Genomic DNA, 24,717 nt, shown 5'->3' on the forward strand with positions numbered 1-24,717 from the left:
TAAAAATAAATTTTAAAAACCTGAATATATATTTTTCTTTTATTCTAAATAAGAATAATAGAAAATTATATTTAAATATTGAAAAACAAACTATATATTAAAAATATAAGAAGTAATTGGATAACTTATTATTAGAAATAATATATTGTAAATATTAAAATAATTATTATATATATTAAAGTATATATTAAAATATATTTAGTAATTTTATAAGATAAAAAGAAGTTTCAAATATTTTATTAAAAATTTAAAAATAAAGCAAGACATAAAAGAAGGTTATATAAAAATATTATTAAAATAGAAATTTTTATTAAAAGAAGCTTTAAGAAAGTTTGTTGAAAGGCATTTCAAGTACATTGTAAAAATGGGTGATGTTTTAAAATTGGTAGAAAAGTAAAGACATATCTATAGAAATATTTTGACGTCATTATTAAACATTTGCCAAGTCTCATGATTTGAGAATATAAACAAGAAAGATTTAACAATAAAAACATATATTATATATATATATGTATATATAGTGAATGTGTACTAAAAAATTTTTAAAACAATTATAAAAATGTCATTAGAATGAATTTTTTTTTTTTATTATTTATAAATATATACTTGCACATATTGAAACAATAATACTTTACCAGAAGAATATTGCAAAAAAGACTTTTTTTTCTAAGAGAATAAATATACTTTGACAAATAAATATTACATATATTATACTTCATTTAATTACTTAATCAAAAAAGAAAATATAAATATATTGTAAGAAAAAAAAAAGAGTATATTTCAAATCTAAAGTTATTAGGTATCTACCTAACCTCTCTATTGATTAAATAATGTACGTTTTCTTAATTTTTAAATTTTTAAGCAAACTACTAATTTTTGTTAAGAATATCACTACACTTGGTATTCATTATAATATTATAAGAAAAAAAAATTTTTATTCTTTTATTTAAACTAATAAAATAAAAAGGTCATTTTATTGGTTTAAATTAATCTATACCAAATGTAAATGATGAAAGTTTCAGTTAAAAGAAATATATCACTGTAAACAAAATGGTGTTTAAATTAATAAATTAAAGTACTTTATATATTATTTAAATTAAGAAATAAGGAACAAATAACATATTGCAATCAAAATAATATATATATATAAAATCGTTGATTGATTTGAAAAAAAAAATACGTAAAATATTAAATAGTATTAATATTAATTCATTTTTTGAATCAAAATCATTAAATAAATTATATTTGTAATTGATATATATATATATACATAAAACATAAATAATTATAAAACATTTTCATATAAAACTATTAAATATATATACATGGTATTTTTATGAAAGTTTTCTCATTAAATGAGTTATCAGCTCTTCTTTATTTAACTCCAAAATTTTAAAAATATTTCTTTAAATAGGCTTATTATGAAAAATTAATTTTCCTGGGAATATTTATTAAAATTGGCTTTTCACTATATTGTAATCTTTATATTTATAGTACTTAAATGCAAAGAATCCATTTTTTTTAAGAGCAAAATTGCTCCATCAACATTCATATACATATGCTTTTTCAAAAAAAATGTCATGCTCCATCAGGCTGTCAGTAGTATTTTCTTTTTTTTTTATTAAAAGACTTCTAAAGCAAATAATATATTAGCTGACAAAATATATAATTTTTAACATAAATTTTGGAATGTTTTAACATAACATCATACAGACATATAATAACATTTCACAAAATGTCTGATTAAATATGACTTTGTAGTTAGATTATAAAATTATACTTTTATTGCAATAAAACAATATGTTTTTGAAATTTTTTTAATCTTCCTATTTTGTTTAAAAATGACTAATAATATGAAACAAAAAATGATTGATAAGAATACTTTAAAGTATTAAAAAAAATATTTTTTTATAATATAATGATATATTTATTTTTATTTCTAAATTTTGAAGCTTTAAAATTGTAATTTTTAAAGAAAATATTTGAAAGTGTTTCATAGAATATATATTAATAAGAAACCAAACTTAGAAACTAAATATTGTTAATTTTAAGAAAGTTACTAAAAAATTTTCATAAAAGATTAAATCTTTTTTACAATTAAAGTATCAAAGGTATTTTTTTTTCTTACATTCTTTTATCTACTTTCAAAATTTGGTTTCATTTATGAATTTCTAATATCATGTGTTCTTAAATACTTTCCACCTAACTCCAAAATCAGATTGTCAATATCTTTTTTTATTTTTTAAAAAAAAGTTATTAATTTTATTTTCTTATCATGTACTTTTTTTAAAATTTTATTACCAAATTTTAATGTTTGCATTTTTTGATAAAAAATTTCAAAGTTGAAATTTTTTTAAGAACTTTTAATGTGCTGTTTTTGTAAATATTTTATATATTTTTGTGTTTTATAAATTACTTTTTTCCTTAAAAAATTAAGAAAACATTTTAAATAGAAAATCAAAAATAAATTATACTTTATTTATATAAATAAAAATCTATTAAAAAAACAATTAGCCAAAATATGTAAAAAAATAGATACAAAATTGACAATTTAAATCATGAAAATAATATAAAAATAGCACTATAAAAACAGAATAGTACCACAATTATTTTTTCATTATTTGTACTAAATATAATATTTTGATTAAATGAAAAAATTTTCATGAATCATTCTGTTTATCTATTTCTTTTTTTGTTATATTATCAAAAAAATAATTAAATTTATGAGGTAAGTAAATTAACTCGTTCCATTAATATTTTGCCGTAATTTATTTTTATGAACGGCTCTTATATTATTTTGACGTTTAATAAATGTACTATCAAAATAATTTAGAAGATTCTGGAAATTTATTTCTTTACCATATCTTCTAATTTCTATTTCATTTGAATGTTCTGTTGTTGATAGTAATGGTATTAATTGTAAACGTTTATGTAGTGTATTGAAAGCCTCTGTCTGCGGTAATAACATCAATAGAGATGATAAAACGGCGGCTAAAGGTTTTTGATGATTAATAGATAATAAATCAAGCCTTACATCTTAAAAAAAATGAATCAGATAAAATAACAAAATATTTGTGAAGAAAAAAAAAACTTACGAGATAATATGGGAGATTCAATTAATTGTATTAACCTATCAATTTCAACTAATAAATCTACTGTCATATCTACCCTAGAAAGGCGTTGCACAATGTCAGCTGCATGTGTATAATTTTGTGACAATAAACACAAACCAAGTACATTAATTGGTTGATAACACCAACAACGATAAATAGCTAAAAATAAATCTACACCCTCTTTTGTTTCTAATTTTCGTAAATTTTCCCTTAATTCAAAACATTCTAATGTTGTGTTAAGAATCATATTTAACATTGATACCATTTTTGATATAAAATCAAAATCTGAATCTTTTACTAATAACAAGGCAAATGATTTATATATATGATCAGGACCTAAAAGTGCACATGTTTGGCGAAGTATTGCTACACCTCTATCATTCATTAATGTTGGTTCTTTTCTAAACATATCTAATAATGAAGTGGTAAATTTTAATAAATATGGTGATACATAACATAATTCCTCCGTCAAATCATCTTTTAAATTTAATTCTCCAACATCAACTTTAACACTTTTTTCACCACAAACTTCAGCTAAAATATCAATAGCTAATATTAATACTTCATCTGATGAATCAGTTAATGATGATAATAATTTTGGAAATAATCGATCCATAAATAAAAATAATTCAGATGGAACAGCTGAGTATAATTTTTGTATCCAACTTAAACTAGCTATTCTTGTTTCAATATTTTCATGAGACATATAAAAAAGTAAAACATCTACAATTTCTTTTATAGGTAAATTACTTCCACTTAAATCTAATTCAATAAGTTTTTTATTTATAACACTAGCTTTTGTTTCATTTGATGTTAAACATGGTAACACGGCAGTTAAATAATTTGGTAAATGAGGAAAAATTAATTGAATATTTAAAACTGTTATTAATTTTTCTAACCATACTAATGCAACTCTTTTTCCAACAAAATTATTTGATGAACTTTTTGTATGAACAACTAATATATCAATAATTGCTTTAATATTTATATTTCCAACATTATCCTTATTAATTTTCATTAATAATTGATTTAAAACATTTTCAGTAAAAGTTCTTACAACATCCATATTATCACTTAACATTTTAAAAAGACCATCTAATAATTCAGGTATATAAATAACAATATCAAAACCAGGAATATCAATCATATGTTTTAACCATGATATTATAAATCGTCTACAATAAAATTCCTCAGCATAAATACGTTCCTTAATTAATACCATAACTTTTTCAACATTAAAACCTTCAGTTGTCTTTACAATATCTTTTAATAATCGTTCTAATAAATCTGCTCCACTCCTAACATTTTGATCAGTATCTGTAGAAAGCTAAAAAAAAAAAAAAAGATTTGTTTATATATTATTTTAATTTTTATAAACTAACCCTCCATAATGTATCAAAAAGTTGATCAAACATATTCAAAGAATTGCCCTTACATATTTTAACAACATTATACAATGACTAAAAAAAGAAAATTAATGATAAATTATATGAGTAATATAAATATTTATTATAAAAATATAACATACTTCACAAGCATAGTAACGAACTTTTGATTCATGATCCATAAAACTTGGCATTACTGCTTCAATTAATGTTCTGGTATATGGAAGAGAATTCTATATAAAAAAAAAACAAATTATTATTTAATAAATATAATATAATTTAAAAATATAATAATAATAATAATAAAATCTTACTTTTCCTAGTGCAATTGCAACTGCTGCAATTCCAATTAAACCTCCGGCACGGGCATGCATATTAGGATTTGTAGTAAGACTACAAAGAATCAAAATTATACGTTCCAAATCTTTTGTTTGTTCATTCTTAACAATTTCTCTTATTTGTCTATAATAAAAAAAAAATTATTTATGGAATTATGATAAAAAAAAAATTATTAATATTAAATAACTTACTTTTCCAGATCAGTTGCAGCTAATTTTCTTTTTTCAAATAATTTATCAGTTAATGCTTTGACTAAGCTTGCAGTTAATGGAGCATATTGATTATCACTCATATTCAATTAATATAAAAATGATTTTATAATATCAATCTCTTCTTTTGTACAAATCTTTTTTTTTTTTTGTTTTCAAAATATTACGTGTTTAAACAATTGGAATGTCGTTTATGGTATAAAAAGTTTTTATCAAAGATGGCAAAAACTTGGTATTTAACTTTTACAATGATAGGTCAAAGTAAAAAAAAAATATGTTAGTTGTTATTAGAATGATGATAGGAAACTTAAAAGAATTGACTGATCAAGGGACAAAATTAGAATGAAAAGCTTATTAAATAAATGTAAAATCATCCGATTTAGTGAATTTCTTTATTTTTATACATTTAAGATATTTATTGATAACCGAAAAAAAAAAAACTTTATCCACTTTATTTGATATAAATATTTTGGTAGAGAAAATATTTTTTTGTTATAGTAATTATTTTATTTTGAAAATAAGTCATTTATTAAGAAATGAAAAATACACCAAAAATGAAAATTAAGGAAAGATTTTCTGATACCTATTCCATTGATAGACCGATATGGATATTATATAAGTAAGTTAACAAACAAACTACCTTTTGATATTATTTAAAAGAAATAATAGGTATTTTAAAAAAAAATTTTATTACACAATTTTGATTATATTTTATAGAATGACCTAGAAATGTTATTTAAATAATAAAAATTAATTATTCATTGATTGTATATAAATATATATATGATATATATATATTATATATATTTTTTTTATAAATACTATTAAATAATATCATCTTTTCACTCCACCTTTCATCAATATTAGCTTATGTCTAAAATTAATCATCCTTTCTTCACTTAACCTTTTAATTTACTTTCAGATACTATTATGAATTGTAAGTTTTAATAATACAAATGAATGAGATAAAATGGTATTTAAAAATCAAATCTAATTAATTATATTTATGATTAAAAACAAATTCTTTTTATTCTACCAATAATTATATGTACATAATTTAGTCCACCAAACAAAGTATATATATATTATAAAAGTATTATAATAAAAAGTTCTGTTATTAAATAACTTTCATCAGTGTAATTTGATAACATTAGATACTAACTTTTATAATACTTTTTTTTTTAAAAAAAAATTTTTGTTAACCCTTACGTAATTTTAAAAAAAACAAAATTATTTTAGTCAATATATATAATATATATTTTTTATTATAAAAAAGGCTTATAAAATAATAAATATTTCCATAAATATAATTATTGTCATTATCAAAAGTATAATGCTCTATAAACTTCTTTTTTTTTTCTAACAATTTTTCTTATCAAAAAGTCTTTTAAATTTTTTATATGTTATTATGATCATTTATTTAAAAAAGTACCCTTTCTGATTACAATTCATTTCCTTTTTAATAACACTTCTTATCATAAAAAGTTTTCATATTAAACTTTTTTTTTTTTTTGACATACATTTATAATTATAAAATTTATAATATAATATTATTTAACTTGATAATCTTTAGAGAAATGTAAAAATATTTACTAAAAAAATGTATTATGCTGACGTATGTTTTAATGTTATAAATGTATTGTATGTATATATATTTATAAATTTTTGTGTATCATATTGATGAAAAAAGTATGAATATATAGTATTATGTTAAATATTTCAGGAATAACGATAAGAGTGTTATCTTGAAAATTACATTTACAAATTAAAATATTGCTCATTAGTAATATAGTATTTCATTTTTAGTATTATTCCATTTTAAGGTATGTATTGTTAATCGTGATTGAATATTTTGATTTTAGTGTACAATTTAAATAGAAAGTTGATTTAATATACTGATTTATTTAATTAGCTGTCTTATCAAAAGTAACTCAAAACGATATATGTATTTGTAGGTGATTTAATTGAAGGACAGCTTTCATAAATTTATTTAAAACTTTATGCCTACTGTAATAAAATTTGACTATTTCCCTATTTTGATTGAGATCAAGATTAATATATAGTTTTATCGGCTTATTAATTATTTTATTATTATTTATTAACATTGACATTATTAATCCTAAGGGATTTTTTAATTACCCCTTGTTTATGTAGTAATTATAAAATCATTATATAAAGAAACATTAAAAATATGAAAAGATATTTTAATATATAATAAAGCCACCTGTAATAATATTGTTTGGTATACATGTGTAATGTATATATATATATTTATTATATTTGAAAAAATTTTTTCATACAACCCTTTTTATCTTCTTTTGTTTAAATTAAAATAAGTTTTTAGTTATATAAATCTCATATAAATTTAACATTAAAATAAAAATAATAATTTTTAAAAATAGGTATCAAAAAGTGAAAAACAAAGATTATATTTGTTCATTGTTTTTCTTTTATCCTTTTTTATATCATGAAATAATCATATAATCTATTTATAAAAAAAATTTAATTTTATTTATATCTTTTTATCTTGTAAAATGATAATTAAAATTAAAAAATAATTTTTTTTTTCCTTAGAATTTAAGTTTTTATATATTAATTTAGCAAAAAAAAAAATAATATTAAAAATAATTAATTCTTAAAGTTTATTATAAAATAGATATATACCAATATTTTAGTTAAATATTTGAAAGAGATATTTTATATGACATGATTTGCCCTTCATATTCTTTTCCTATAAAATAATAATTACATATATTTCTTTTTCAATCATATTAAATATATATTATTTATAATATTATAGCTTTATTAAAAAAAAAATAATAAAATAAATAAATATTCGGCAAGTTATATATATATATATATGATTATTTTCTTTTATTAAAATTTATTTCTTATGATTTTATTTAATAATATCCTTGAAGTTACCATTGACCATTCTTTTTTTTTTATTTATATATATAAATTTAACCTCATAGATGAATTGATTTTCATTTATTAACATACTTTTTATATCTTTTATTAATACTTTAAATAAAGAATTATACATAATAGATCAAAAAAAAAAAGAAAAAAAGATTTTTTTTTATCAATACATTAATTTACTTTATGATACATTAAAAAAAATAATAATATTATAAGATGAATAAGAATATTAAAGGCATTATTCATAATATTAATTGCTATAGTAACTTATGTGTTAAATATATCTCTCATTTTTATAAAAACCACATCTTAAATTATGTATATAAATAATATATATATATATATATCTTTGGCAGCTGTCTTTTTATATTCTGATATAGGAGTAGTATCCATTTTAAAATTTTTACTTTTTAACAAAATATACAGTAGAGGATAGTTTGGCTTTTTATCATCAATATTCTTTCATTTCTATTTATATTAGGTCATTTTGTTAATACTCAACATATTTATTATAATGAATTACTCATATAAATTAATTTTTCCTCTATTTACAATCATTCTTAGAAACAGTAGGATAGATAATAATAGTATTATGCTCAAAAAAAAAATTATCCTCAAAACAATTTTAATACATATAAATTGAAATTAAAATTAAAGACATTCTTTTTTCTTTTTTTTTTTTTAGATATATTGACGTCATTTAAAAATTGTGTTTATATTAATTCTCTACAATAAAAAATTTTGTTAAAATTATCTTCTGTTAAAGATATTATTTACTATTTATTTATTTGTTAGAATGGTTAAACAAAAACAATACTTTAATAGAAATTAAATTTATTTTAAAAAAGAGTAGGATTATGCTTGAAGATAAAATAATAAATATATTTCTATATTCGTCATATAATAAAATTTTTACAAAAAAAGATAACAAGCTTTAAATTAAAAGTTTTTTTTTTTAAAAATTATTATTATGACGTATAATTGTAAATACTTATTATTATTTTATTAAATAATATTAACTAATTTTATTATAATTTAAGGATGAATATTTAAGAATAATAAATTAAGCTTTAAGTATAACATTAAAATGTCAATTTACTGTTCCTTCATACAATTTATTGACTATATTTTAAGTTTCCCTTCAAATAAAGTGTTATTTACTTAAGATTATATGGTCATGTCACTTTCTTATGCCATCCTTTTTTATAAAAGTTATTAAAAGAAAAACAACGAAACGCCATAACTTTACAGAAATATTCTTTTAACATTTACCTTTTATATATTAATATAATATATATATATATTATATATACCTATTTAGTTTGTTATATTTTATTTATATATATATTGTCATAATAATATTTTAATATAATACATATATATATGTTAATTCAAATAATAAAATATAAAAATAGGGGAATAATTTTTTTTTTTTTTCGTAATTATTTTAAATCGTAAAAAAATACATTTACCCTACTAAATGGTTTAGAATTATATGATTTTTAAAAATTTTTATATTTTATAAAAAAAAATAATCTCTTTATGTATAATAAATAATATAATAAAAATATTAAATTATTCATAATCTATAATAAATTAAAATGAATAGCATTTAAAGGCTAATTTATTAATATTATTAATTTATTATTAGACATATAATTTCTTTTGTAAATATTACTTTTGTCTTATATTATTATCTATCCTATTTATAAAATAATATTATCTTTCTTTTTTTTAAAAAAAAAAAATAAATTGTCTCTAGTTTAAATTAAATTTAAAAATTATAATTATTTATATTTTGAGGAAAAATTGATGTCTATATTTAATGAGTATAATATCAATTCTTCTAATATATTATTCATATCCATTCATCACACAAAACTTTTACACCACTACAACATGTCCATTTAAAAAACTTTTTCCTCTCACTTCATTTCATCTTCTATTGACCCATTTAAAATCCTTCATAACCTTTCCTTACCCTTTTAATTAAATACTTTTATAATTTATATAGTAAGAAAACAAAATATATATACATCTATATATATATATATATATATTTATGATAAATAATTACTTTAATTAAAAATATATTTAAAAAAAATAATAATATATCTTCCTCTTTTTTTTTTCTAAAAATTTATCAATACAATATTTTATTCAAATTTTATTATATTATTTTATTTATATTTTTTTAACATTTTGTTAAAATATTTTATAATCATTTTGAGAGAATAATACATATAAAGCTATGTTATTTTCAGGTTTTAATTTTTAATGCTTTTCAACTAGTACATGCTTTGTAATTTTAATAAATTTCTTTCTTCATTGTTTGAATATTTTAAAAAATTACATTATTCTTTTTAGTAAAAAGAATAAAATTTGTAAAATTTAGAAAAAATAGAAGTGAAAAAAAAAACTTTTTATAATATTATTTTAACATTCCCGATAATTTTTATTCTAATATTTAATATCATACAAATAATTTGACATTTATTAATGTATGATAAATATTTTTTTTTACATATTATAGATAGCTTTTTCTTCTTTCCTTTCTTTATTATTTTATTTTTTTATCATTCATTTTTATTCATATTAAAATAAATTTATTCTGGTAAATATCTATTATTATCATTCTCATATTAGACTATCATATATTTTTTTTTCTTATACTTTTAAATTTAATCTAAATTAATTTAGCTTTAATTTTATATAAATATTATTATATTTATTTTATATAAAATATTATTTAAATTTTTTTATATTTTTTTTTAATTGATATTTGTTGCTATATATCATAATAAGTTTTTTTTTTGTATGTTAATACAATTTGCCTAACATATTTATTATATTTAATTATATGTTTTTAATTTTTATTTGACAAATTAACTGGTAGTAATATAGTTCATATTTTTTTTTATTATTATTATTTATTGATGAAAAATTAAAATTCACTTTTTTTTTGTGAATTTATAATTAAAAAAAAATTGTATGTATATATAATATTGTTTTAATAATAGATCATCTAACTGAGAAAGAGCTCACTCTATATGATAAGATTGTAGTGTAAATAATTAGCTTATAGTACTGGTATGGACCTATGTAAGCCATTATTCTGACAAATATAATAAATGGTGGACGAAGATAGTGTCTTTATGTACAAGAATGAAACTCAAAAAAGGGGCAGGGCAAAATGTATAAATGTAGATATTATATTTATGTGTGACGCCACACAATAAACTCACACAGCATCCTGGCCAACCATCACAACCATATTTTGGTTGTGGTGAAGAAAAAAAAAATTAGGATGATTTGTATGTGTGCCGCCTCAAAACGTTACTTTATAGTAGTTAGATTGTCAAAATGGCCTCTCTCATTTTCTTTTACTTTACCTGCATCCTTCAAAAAGTTTGTAGACAAACTATTTAGGAGTACCACTGTCTTGATCATTTTCAAGCATTTAATATATATATATATATATGCTATAAAGACACTTTCTAAACTAAAAATTAATAGACTAAAAATGTAGTATTATTTTTTTTCGGTCAAATAAAAAGTGAATAAATTTAAATATTAAAAAATGACCTTCCTGAGTCTGATAGATAGATCAAATTTTTAGTTTATTTTATCTATATATCAAAAACAATCTTTTTAGATAAAATTAATTATCATAAATGAATAAAGGCAACATTGCAATGATTTTTCATAACGACAGTCCATCTAAACTTCTCTTAACATATATCCATCCCCTTTTCATATATTTTTTCTTCATTTTCTGTTGACATATTCTCTCACACATATATAAATAATTTCTTATTTTATAAGTCATTTTCCCCTATATATTATAATCTTTTTTAAAATTCTTCTCGAAGATTCCTTTTTCGTATATCAAATTCATTATTATTATTTTATATTATATTTGATTAATATTTTTTTTTTCTTTTTTTTTTATTATAATTATATTTGTTAATAAAATTTATGAATATAATATTATTACTATTATTATTTTTGTAGATTATTAAGACGTTACTCACGTCATCTTTCAAAGACTGATAGAAAACAATATTCTAGAAATCAAAAAAATTTATTATTTTCAAACATGGATGCTTTTGATGATATCTCTTATTTAAATGGTGAATCTTCTTTACCAGCAATGGAAACATTAGATGAGTATTTTAATTTTGATCAACAAAATCCTTCTATGTCTATATTAAATAGTAATGAAGTTTTTGACAATTTTGATTTAGATCAAATGTATAATAGTTTACCAGAAGAGGAGAAAAAAAATAATAATTTTAGAGATTATGAGGATAATTTAGCATTCTCATTTCAATCATCTTCACCTGGTTCAGATGAGTCAATTTTTCATTCTCATACTTCATCAACTTCCTCTGATTCTGGTATTGAATCACCACCTGTTGATTTATTTTCAATTCAACTTTCATCTGAGTATGATGATAAACGGTACTCTAATTTTATAAATGGAACAAAAGCGGGTCTTTTGTCACCAGATGACATTTCATTACATGATATTCCAATGGAATTTGGTGAAAAAAATTTGGAAGTATGTTATGATAATGTAATGCCATCTAATAATGATATGAGGTCTGCTTATATCAATGATAATACACAAACTATTGGAAGACCAGCAGCAAGAACTTCACCCAGACAAAGAAATAATTTGAATGGTATACCTCAAGGAAATAATAGAAGTGTTATTAGGATTAGTAAGTTTATACTTCTTTTTTTTTTAAATAAAAAAAAATATAATATATATATAATATTAAATTAAAAATATTATTATTTTTCTTATTTTTATAAAAATGACCTTATTTAGTATTATAAAGATCGGACCGCTTATTCATTCTTAGATTAATAATAAAAAAGAATCTAGAATTAGGCTATTATAATTTTTAGTGTTAAATTATTTAATTACATTGTATTAGTGTATAGTTATATTTTTTATATCAAGGCCATATATCTTTCTAATGATTCTTAATTACACAATTCTTGATTACTTTTGTTGCTTTATTACTCTATAAATAAGATACAATATATTCTCATATTTAAGATGCTTTCTCAACTTTAAACCTTTTACATCAAAAGTACAACTTATCTAAAGTGTTTTCACTTTTATATAATAGCTTTAAAGACACATTTAAAAAAAGAGGAAACTCACATTTAATTGATATAAAATGTTAAAAGTGATCTTTAGATAAGTTTAATATTTTTATCTTTAAACCTTAAGATATAACAACAAAAAAGTTCCTCTTTCTATGAAAATATTTAATAAATAAAAATGTTATATAATTTATTTTTACAAAATATTCCATTCAACTTTAATATATTACATTTTTGTAATCTTTTAAATAATTTTTTTTTTACTACATTATATATTAAAATATCTTTTAACAATTATTTTATATTTTAAAGAACATTTTTATTAAAACAAAAATCTGCTTATCATTAGGATGTGTTAAAATAAAATGTTTATTAATCATTTTACGAATTAAAATCTTTTTAATATAAGTATTTGTTTATTTATTATAATAATAATGTTTATAATTAAAAAGGTATACATATAGTGGACATTACAATTTAAGATAAAAAAAATTTTGTAGAAAAAAGATAAAAATACTGTGAATTTATGTAAAAGATTATTTTTAATTATTTTATATTTAAAAATTTTTATATATATTGTATCATTTCACTTTGTTTATATTACTCGTTATCTTTTTACAATAATGTAGTTGATATTATCATAAAGTAAGATATAATGGTGATACATTAACTGATTTTAATACACAATCGACCTATTAAAATGTTTTGTAAATATATTTTTGAATAATTATCATTCATCAAAAGTATTTTGCATATTCATTAATATATAAATGATATAATTTTAATAAGCATTACTGAAATAGAAATATATTTAAAGAGTAAATGATTATAATAATTTATAAAGTGTCATTTTTATTAAATAAAAAAAAATATAATAAAATTACAATAAATATATATATTTTTTTTAAAAAGAATTTGATTTAAAAAAAAAATTCTTTTTAAAATATCTATTTTATTGGTTAATGTATAACAACAATCTTTTAGAACCACAAAACCGCAATTGCCGTGGAGCAACTACAACAACTACCACAACAATAAATCAAAGAATTCCTAATTTTAATGAAATTAAAGAGGAATCAATTACATCACCATCATTATCTCCAGAACCAAATTTGTGTAAAGATAATAATTTGAATAATCGCAAATTTCCTCTTTTAATTTTGACTGATGAAGAGAAGAGACTTTGCAAGAAAGAAGGAATTCACCTACCAGAACATTATCCATTAACTAAAGCTGAAGAAAGAGAATTAAAGAGAATCAGGAGAAAGATAAGAAATAAAAAATCTGCTCAGACAAGTAGAAAAAGAAAACAGGTTAGTTATTATTTTAAAAAAAAAAAAATTATATATATATTTAAAATTAGCTTGACATTTTTTTTTTTTCTATTTAAATAGTTTCGTAGTAGACAACGTTGATTAAAAAAAATTAGTATTTAAATAAATATCATTTTAAAAATCTTTCTTTACAAATACATGTCATATTTTTTTTCTACAATAAAATATATTTATTCGGTTCTCCTTTGTACCAGGTATTTCTTATGATCCTACCAACGCTTACACATGATATTTAGTAGCAAATAGTATTTGTAAACAAAAAAAGATGCGTTATTAGAAACTGTTAAGTAAGTTTTTTAATTTATGAAATGTACTTGATTGTATCTTGTCATCTTCATCTGTTGTCTTTAGCTTCCTCATTTTGACAATATTTATAAACTCTATCTTTAAAACCGTTAAGTGTATTGTATATTTATTATATATACATATTTATAATAACTGAACTTTTTTAATAAACAATGATAAAAATAATTATTTTAACACAATTCACGTTCATTGAAATATATACATATATATAAATAAATAAAACAAATTTTAGGATGTCTTTACATTTTTAGTAGAAGGTCACCTACGACCATTGAAATATATTTGTGACATATCACCTAAATGTAGATTATGTCAAGGAGTTGACAAATAAAAATTGATTAGAAATATTTATCTTTCCAATTATAAGAGGGATTTTTATTTTAATATTTTTTTTTTTTAAAACTCTTTTTACTCAAAGACAATATCTTTTTTAAAATGTCATAGTTAAAATTTTTACACATTTTTATAACTATTAAAAGATTAACCAATATAATAGAAAGACATATATTACATTAAAAGATATTTATGCTCCCACATGTATAATGAAATTTTCTGGATTATTGTTGATCAAATAAATAAATTAAATGGTTATTGGATAAGTATATCTAACTACTTATTTTAAAATATAAATTTACACAAAATTAAATGTTTTAAATAAGAGAGAACATATAATTAAATGATTATTATTTTATTATCTTTTTAAAAAGGTTCAAATTAAAAGTAATAACCAATAATTAAAATATTGATATTTTAATATTATATATATTAATATATTTTTTTTAGGATTATATTGAAGCATTAGAACATAGAGTTGATCAAACTGACAATGAAAATAGGGAATTAAGACAAAAATTAGAAACATTAAATAATGAAAATCAAAGCATTATGGCTCAGTTACGTAAGCTTCAAGCTTTACTTACTAAAGAAGCTAAAAATACTGCTCAAACATCAACATGTTTAGCAGTTATGGTTCTATCAGTATGCCTTCTTATTGCACCAAATTTATCACCACTCTCAAAGAGTCGTTTTAATGAAAGTGAAGAAGCACAAAAATCAATACAATTTAAACGTGGATCGTTATTTATGGGATCTGTATTGAGTGGTGGATCACCATCAAGAACATTAGTTGATTTTACCCAATCTAATAATGATTTTTTTGGAAAAACAATTAAATCTAAAGAAGAAGAAGAGTGTGTTGTTGTGGAGAAAGATGTAACTCAAATTTATGAGCAAAAAGTTACTCCACCAATTCCACGTAATGCTCATAGACAACAAATTATGGAAAATAGAAATATTAATCAACAACCACAACAATATAAAAGAGTTGTAAATGGAAAATTAACAAGAGTTACAATTTCTAATGATCATAATGTTGGAAATTGTGTAAAACCACTTCCATCATATGGTAATTATCAAAGAACACATCCTTCAATATTAACAACAATCATTCCAACAGTCAAAAATACAGCTGTCAAAAGAGAACCTTTTCCAACATCTGCTTTTCCAGAAACAACAAATTATATCAATGGAAATGGTATGTCTGTTACTAGAGTAATTAAAAGAAATATCAATGGTACTCAACAATCACCAGTACAAAATCAAGAACATTCAATATATGGACAACAACAAAATTATTACATGGTTGAACCACAAGTTAAACGTATCCGTATGCAGCAAATGTAATATTGTACATTACTAAGATATATTAAAAAATAAAAAAATAAAGATGAAGTATATACAGTCAGATATTATATCTTCTCTTAAAATTTATTACCAATATATAAATATATATTTATATCAAGAATGAATCTTTAAAACAAAGGAACATATAATTTTATTGAACTTCAATTTAAAAAATATCTGAAGTATTAAAGAGGCTGCTACAACAAAAAAAAACCAAAAATTGTTATCACTATCCGTTGTTAAATTCTTATTATTATTTTTATTAAAATTAAGATCTTTTAAATGACATTATTTTTACTTCTCATATTATTATATTCAAAAAATATTATTATATATTCATCTATGTCTAAAAGTGATATCTAAAATAATTTAGATATACTTTTTTTTTTTTCTCTCTCAAACCGTTTTTTATTTTATTTTAAACAGAAGCCACCAAATTGTATAATTTTATTTTTTTAATTTATTTTTTATATGTAACTTGTACATCTCCTTCATTAATATAATTTATATTGATGAATGAGTAATGTATAAGACTTTATATTTATTGTTGTTAAAAATTATATATTTTATATGATATTTTCTTTTTTGTTTTGTCCAATCACATTTTTTAGTTATCGGGTTTTTGATATTTATAAAAAATTTTTTTTAAATACATTTATCTACTTTTTTTTTTTATTAATGTTGTTTTTTTTTTCTATAAACATAAAATAATATATAGTTATAAGAAGATATGCCATAGTTGGTTGTAGAAAATAAAAAGGTTTCTTAAATAATAATAACAAATAAGTACATATTTTATAGATTAAAAGTTTATTTGAAGATATAAATAATTATGAAGATTTTAACTAAATTGCAATAAATAAACTTTTTAAATTATTTATATTTTATTATATAATGATTAAAAAGCTCCCTTACTACCACCTGTTCACTAATATATACTTTGAAAAATATTCTTTTTCTCCACAAAGATACACGTAATACCAAAAAAAGAATTACATTTATTTTTGGTATTTTTCAGTTTCAATAGAAGAAAACTTCAAAAATTGATAATTTCACAAAAAATGGTAATTACTTTTAAAGAAAACTTTTTTTTTTTAAATAATAAATAAGAAAAATTACCTATAATTTAGAAAGTTTTTTTTAAAAATAAATAGTTTTTATTTTAGGGTATATCTTATAAAGTATCTTATCAATTACGAAGTATTTTTTTTATTATTAATTTATCTTCTTTTTATATATATTATTTATCGATTTTGTTTCAATACCACTGAAATTAAATAGTACCATTTTTTTAAAATAATATTTAAAAAAAAACAAAAAACTTAATCTTTTAATTTAGATATTTAGTTTTTGATTATTTAATTCTATTATTGTAAAAAAAATGAATGTTGGTGATTTAAAAAGTGCTCTTGAAAGTGACAGTCTGATGGAACAAAATTGGGTAATTTATAATTAGTATTTATCTTATTTAATTATCATTAATAATTTTAGGGTTTTTTCAAACTGATTGAAAGATTAAACAAAGCTGCAAATGATGAAAAAAAAAGAGTATGTTTTTTTAAATAAAAATTATCAATATTATATTAATAACAATGTTAAAATTTTAATGGTAATTATATTACTATTCAATGTTAACAATTCTTAAAAAATATATCACTTAAAATAATTTATTTGTTTAATTGATGAAAGTTTTTTTTTTTCATACAAAAACATAACAAAATATTTAAGTTATTTTTGCGCAAGCTATTAATAACACTTTTATAAATATAAAATTTTTTTTTATTAATAGATGAAAGAATATTTTTTTTGTAAATAATACATTTCTTTTTTTGAGGGATATTAAAATATAAAATATTTCAGGCAAAATATAGAATTATATATTATGAACTATTTCATAGTCCAAAAGAAAATGTTTGTTCATTAGCATTGGAGCATGCAAAAGTTCTTGTTGATAAAGGAATTTTTGATAAAGAGTCATTGCTTAATGAATTAAAAATTGATATTTCACAAGGACAAATTTCTGTAGACTATATAAAAACTCTTGAATCACTTTTGGAGGACGATAAATATTTAGAGTAAGTAAGAATACCTTGAAATTTTTCAATGGCCTTTTAAAAGTAGTTTGATCATTAAAAACATTTGTTTGTTTTTTTTTTATATAATTGTTAATCTTATACATGAAGGCCATTCAATCAATATATGAAATAATAATTTTAATGAAAATATTTTAGACATTTATTATCAATATTTCGTGTTTTATGTGGTAAAGATGAGGAACAATTAAAACTTTTAAAATTGTTTAAAAATATAAATATGGAGCGGTATGTAAATTATTAATTAATATCATATGATATCTCAATAACAAATTTTTTTAGTGCTGTAAAATTGACGGCTTCAATAATTTATGATCATTTAGATGGGGCAAAAAAAGAAGAAGATGGTTATATACGAGCTCCATTACGTAGTATAATTGTTCAATTGATTCTTGAAAGAGATGATGATTCTCCTTATTTTCATGCATTCATTGAAACACTTTGTGATCATTTTTTTACATGTTATTTATATAGAAATAGTTTTATAAACTTTTTAAAAAATAGAGTTGAGAAAAAGAAAGTTATAAGAGAGAAATGGGCAAAAATGATATTAATGAATTTAGGTTAGTTTTATTAGATAAAAATTTAAATAAATTGTGAAAAAAGATATTAGAGTATATAATTTCCGGTATATGGTACCTTTTATTAAATCAAATTAATTTTATCGTAAAAATTATAACATAAAAACTTGTTTTAAAAAATGTTTTACAATAAATATTTCAACAATTTTTTTTTTAGATTCTTTTCCAAAATCAATATTAGAATGTGATCAAATAATGAAATATAAAAATATCATTTTTGATATTAATAATCTTCTCAAAAAAGGATTTAATGAATCATTGTATACATTAATCAAAAGTAATAAATATTTTCCATTTCATCCATATTTAAATGATATGTTAACACTTCATGCAAATATGCACGTTATTGGATTTAAAGCACATATTAATCAAACATACTTTAAAGAAGATTTTGAAAAAGAATTACGTGGAAGTGCAACAAAATGTAGGGAATCTTCAATTATTTTACCTGATTGGTATGATGGAGAATATTGTAATGAATTTGATTATAATTATCTTCTTTTGGTTGCTGATAATGAATTAAATTTAACAGAGTATATAAAAAAATGTCTTAAAGTTGTTAACAAGGAAGATTATTATATTTTGGCATGCCTTTCAAGATGTATAGCACCAGATATACTAGGTTTATATTGTGAGGCATTGGTAAATTTATCAAATAAATTTTCTGATCTCATATTTCAAGTATTTTCATTATTTTATCATATGACAAATTATTGTAAAAGAGATTTGAGATATTACATAATTTTAAAATATGTCATTAAATTAAATATGGATTCAATACATGTAAAACAAGGTGTTGAAAGATTGTTTAGAGAAGTTTTTAATCATGTTGAAGAGGAAACTAGATTACAGGGATTAAAATTAATGGGAGATTTAAATTCAAGAGATAGACGTTTTTTTGATTTTTTTAAAGATTATTTATTTGATATCAAGGTCGATAGAAATCAAAGTATTGAAATTGCAAAAATGAATGAAATAGTTAGAATTTGTAATGAAGATGAAAAGTCAATTGAGTTTATTGAAAAACTTTATACAATATTAAATGGTAAACCACCTTTAAGAAGTTTAGCTCTTAAGGCATTAGTAAATTTATGTAAAAATGAAGCCTTACCAATAATGGAATTAGAAGAGAAATTGAAACCATTAATGGAATCATTTACTGATGAAGATATGTCTGAATATTGTCGACTACTTTCTTTATCAACAGTTGAAAATACTTGTGAAAATTTTTACAATTATGCTATTAAAACATTATGGGAATTAAAAAATAATGATGGAAATATTGTTCCTCAAGCAGCTTGGCTTGCATTATCAAATTTTATTTTAAATTATCGGTTAGATGATATATTAACAGCTATTGAAATTAAATCATTCCTACCAATTGATATTCTTAAAATTGGTAAAGTTTATTCTGAAAATGAAAATTTATATATAAATAATGAGGTAATTGAAAATGGATTTGTTCCATTTATGAGAAAATTAATTAAATATGACTTAGAAGATATGGGAAGATCACCTTATACATATGTTAGAGATGTTGAATTTAGAAAAGAATTTAAAGAAGTTTTTAGTCAATTGAATGTGGAACGTGGTAGAATACCAGAAAATTATGTTGCTTTATTTGGAAATTTAATTGTTAAACATAAAGAACAAAATAGTGAATGGTGTAGATTGACAAATTATTTTAATTATTTTAAAATGAAAATACCAAATAATACAATATGTGATATGATTAAATTTATCAAATATTGTGTTTCTGCAAAACAAATTGCCGTTCAAACAATTGATGCAATTATGGAAAAATCAATTATTGAATCAAAAGGATTACATGAAATTGACATTAAACATGCTTTAAATACAATTGATGAACAAATTAGTGATTTTGTTATAAAAAGTTCAAAATTTGTAGGAAAATTTTTTGCAAATGTTCCATTATTTTTGGGACATATTCAAGAGTGGGTTCGATGTTATCGTCAAACAACAACTGAACCTTCATACTACATTGATAATTATATTATAACATATAAATTATCTGCCTTTTCAAAAATGATAAATTTTTTGTTTGATTCAATAGCACCAGAAACAACGTTAGGTAAATATAAAATAATGAATTGGCGTAATGTAACAAGAACTTCTCATGACAATTCATATATACTTTTTTCTCTTTGTGTTATATATTTTATGTCAAATGATGGTGAAAAACTTTTACTAGCAAGATTACTTGATCTTTGTCGAGGAGAAATTAATAAACTTTTAGATGATGATGATAATAATGAAAAGATAATACCTAAATGGATTAAAGATTTAACAAAAACTATATTACTTGATACTAATAATGAAGATGAATTATGTAGTATTATATTAAATTTGTCCAAAGGAAATTTAATTAATGAAATAGATATGAAAATGTATTTTGGTGATAATTCAGTTTTTAAAAATTTTGTATGGTTATTAGGTCTTGATAAGGAGTATATATATAGATTAAATGAAAATTTTGAAAGAAATATGGAACTTGAGCAAAATATGCTTCCAATATTAAAAAGCAAAAATATATCACTTTTACAAATGGCAGAATTGATGAGTTCATTTAACAAACTTCATTTAGAAAGCCAAATAAAATGTAGAACAGTTTTATTTAAAAAATTAACTAAAGTTCTTTCTACAATTGACTATATAGAAAATGATTATGAACTGTTATTTGATGAATTAATAAATACTCATGCTCATATTCTTCAAATGGTGGATGAACAGTTACCTAATGATGTTTCTCATTTACCAAATTCATCAATGATTAAAGAATTATTAAGACTATTAATAGAAGCAGAAGTTGATCAAGAAACATTTCAAATATTTGTCCTACAATGTCTTGTAGATCAACAAAGAAGTGATGGAAAAGGATTACCTCCATTAAAATTAAATAATATATTTATAGTAACAAATGATAATGTTATTTTATTATGGAAAATTGCTATTCAAAATAATGATAAATATTTACTTTCAACTTTAGCATCCGATGAAAATATCCAACGACTTACAAGTAATCAAAGAATACAAGTTTCTGAAATTTTTATGAATTACAGTTGTAATATTCATTGGCTTCCAATACCATTTATCTACAAAAGTAATATTATATCTCTTATACTTGAAGAATCATTAAAAAATTCTTTTGATACAATTGATATAAGAAAATGTCTAAATATTGATCCTAAAACAAAATTATACTATATTAATCACTTCCTAGATTATTTCAAACCAATCGTCACTTTTTCTGATGTAAATCAACCAATAACACTTTTTATAGCAGATGTTGAATTGGAATATCTTCAAGATACACAGTCATTTGAACTTATTAGTCTTATTAATGATTTAATAACTAAAGACATGATGTTTGAACAAATTGCTGGAAAAGTTTTTACTAATCCAACACCATTAAAAACTTTGATCTTTCTTAACTTTTATAGTCAAAAAGATTTTACAAATATTTGTCATATATTTTCAACATTAGCACAAGCTATCTATGATACCAATGAAATTGATATGGATGATAAATTATGGAAGTTAGCAAATTTAATTATTATTAGTGCAACTATAAGTACTTACAAAAATACTATATGTCTTGAAACTTCAGATGACTCTTATTTAGAAGAATTACTTTACAGATCTGTAGTTGAATTCATCCATCACCTAAATGGTATTTATCCTGATATTTTTATTGGATTTTTTAATGTTCTTGATTCTTATTACAATAGAACAGCCGTGGCTCCAGAATTCTTGCCAAGTCTTCTACGCCTTTATCTCTCAAAAATGGGGCATCAAGGATATCTACGTATACGTTCTAGAAATCTATGGGAAGAAACATGGAAAATTTAAACATTTTTTTTGTTGTAAATAACACTTTACATAACAATAAAATTTACAAATAATTTTATAACAATTTTATTAATTATACTATGTAACTTTATAAAGTTAATCTCTTGCCGGTGGAATAGGATAACTTTTCGGTACTGATTTCCATACTTTTTCAGTTCTTTTATAAATCATTTGCCTTGTAAAATGTCCCATCTTTTGACCTTTTCGTAAAACTTCAACTGATTCACGATATGCAGGTGGTTTTAGCATATCATCCAAGTTACATTCAGTTATTGGTTTTCCTAATTCTTTAGTATTTACAAAATAAGCATGTACCATTTCTAAATCATTTTTAAGTGTCTCCAATGATGCAATCTGATTATCTAATGGCATATATGCTTTAAGAAAAAGATATCTAAAATATACATGTAATAATTTAAAAAATAATCTTACGTTGATGAAGTTACAGGTTGTTTAGTTTGTTTTGCAATTCTTTTATATGGTAATTCTCTTTGACCTAAACTTTTCATTTCCGTTATAATAGCTCCATTATCGAGTAACATCGTTACACTTCTTTTAAGCGTATTAAATAAATCTGCCTATCATAAAAAAAAAGTAGATAAATTTTAAAAATTAAAATAACATACCTTAGCAAGATTTTTTGGAATCAACGTAACTTCATAAAAAGGCATATTTATTTAGAAGTAAAATTTTAGGTAATTCTAAATAATAATATAATTCTCACAACCAGCATCTAACTCTCAAAAAGAATGTTTGGTAAGATGTAACATAAGGCAAAATTCGAAATCATCATATTGTTCTTTCTATTATATTCTGTGTTGTTGTTCTTAAGAATAGTAAAAAAAAATTTTATTTTAAAAAACATATTCATTTTAGACAATGCAACGTTACGATCGCGCTATTACAATTTTCTCTCCAGATGGACATTTATTTCAGGTAGATTATGCCCAAGAAGCCGTCAAAAAAGGTGCTACTGCTGTATGTTTATCAAACTATAATATTTATTTATAAATTTTTAGCTTGGTGTAAAAGGAAAAGATTGTATTGTTATTGGTGTTGAGAAAAAGTCAATTCCAGCTTTACAAGATGATCGTACTATTCGTAAAATACATAAAATTGATGAGCATGTTATGATTGCTTTTGCTGGTCTTAGTGCTGACGCAAGAGTTCTCGTTGACTATGCTCGTTTAGAATGCCAAACATACAAAATGACATTGGAAGATCCAGTAACCGTTGCTTATATTGCACGTTTTCTTGCTAATACAAAACAGCGTTTCACTCAAAGTCCTGGTAGAAGGCCATTTGGTATTTCTATGATTGTTGGTGGTTTTGATTTTGATGGAACTCCTAGACTTTATAAAACTGAACCATCTGGCACATATTATGAATATCTTGCTAATAGTACAGGTCGTGGAGAGAAACCAGTACGTGAATATTTGGAAGAACATTATAATGAGGAAAATGTTAAAGATGAAGCAGCATCTCTTAAACTAGTAGTTAATGCCTTATCACAAGTTGTTCAATCTGGTGCACAAAATATTGAAATTGCAGTAATGAAATACAATCCAGATGCACCTCATCATACATCTCATAGGATACTTCCAGTTGAGGAGGTCGAACAATTATTAAAAATTGTTGAAACTGAACGTGCTGCTGCTGAGGCTGTTTCAAAGACTAAAAAACAATAATTAAATGATTTATAATTTATTTCATTGCTTTCTGTTTACTTCCGGTGTTAGAAAGCGATTGGTTTCTATGATG

General features: G+C 20.9%; 5 protein-coding genes across 5 annotated transcripts; 3 read left to right on the forward strand and 2 right to left on the reverse strand.

Annotated features, from left to right (window-relative positions):
- Positions 1-2,737: 2,737 nt before the first annotated feature.
- On the reverse strand, positions 2,738-5,129 carry SRAE_1000302600 (Protein VAC14 homolog; the record flags this gene model as incomplete). The annotated part of the gene is made up of 6 exons (XM_024650170.1): positions 2,738-3,036; positions 3,096-4,440; positions 4,496-4,573; positions 4,642-4,731; positions 4,813-4,960; positions 5,029-5,129. 6 exons carry the CDS (start codon positions 5,127-5,129, stop codon positions 2,738-2,740), a joined length of 2,061 nt encoding a protein of 686 aa, XP_024503974.1.
- Positions 5,130-5,582: 453 nt separating this feature from the next.
- Positions 5,583-16,412, forward strand: SRAE_1000302700 (Basic-leucine zipper domain-containing protein; the record flags this gene model as incomplete). Its single annotated transcript, XM_024650171.1, has 5 exons — positions 5,583-5,665; positions 5,969-5,983; positions 11,983-12,695; positions 14,074-14,402; positions 15,513-16,412. The coding sequence occupies 5 exons, from the start codon at positions 5,583-5,585 to the stop codon at positions 16,410-16,412; spliced, it is 2,040 nt and encodes a 679-aa protein (XP_024503975.1).
- Positions 16,413-17,793: 1,381 nt separating this feature from the next.
- SRAE_1000302800 (Hypothetical protein) lies at positions 17,794-22,956 on the forward strand (the record flags this gene model as incomplete). Its single annotated transcript, XM_024650172.1, has 6 exons — positions 17,794-17,853; positions 17,904-17,960; positions 18,273-18,487; positions 18,644-18,733; positions 18,788-19,068; positions 19,244-22,956. The coding sequence occupies 6 exons, from the start codon at positions 17,794-17,796 to the stop codon at positions 22,954-22,956; spliced, it is 4,416 nt and encodes a 1,471-aa protein (XP_024503976.1).
- Positions 22,957-23,052: 96 nt separating this feature from the next.
- On the reverse strand, positions 23,053-23,627 carry SRAE_1000302900 (Ribosomal protein S6 family and Translation elongation factor EF1B/ribosomal protein S6 domain-containing protein; the record flags this gene model as incomplete). The annotated part of the gene is made up of 3 exons (XM_024650173.1): positions 23,053-23,350; positions 23,389-23,534; positions 23,583-23,627. 3 exons carry the CDS (start codon positions 23,625-23,627, stop codon positions 23,053-23,055), a joined length of 489 nt encoding a protein of 162 aa, XP_024503977.1.
- A 208-nt stretch (positions 23,628-23,835) lies between these two features.
- SRAE_1000303000 (Proteasome subunit alpha type) lies at positions 23,836-24,644 on the forward strand (the record flags this gene model as incomplete). The annotated part of the gene is made up of 2 exons (XM_024650175.1): positions 23,836-23,934; positions 23,976-24,644. The coding sequence occupies 2 exons, from the start codon at positions 23,836-23,838 to the stop codon at positions 24,642-24,644; spliced, it is 768 nt and encodes a 255-aa protein (XP_024503978.1).
- Positions 24,645-24,717: the final 73 nt, after the last annotated feature.

The sequence above is a fragment of the Strongyloides ratti genome, assembly GCF_001040885.1.
Source record: "Strongyloides ratti genome assembly S_ratti_ED321, chromosome : 1".
NCBI classification, from domain to species: Eukaryota; Metazoa; Nematoda; class Chromadorea; order Rhabditida; family Strongyloididae; genus Strongyloides; species Strongyloides ratti.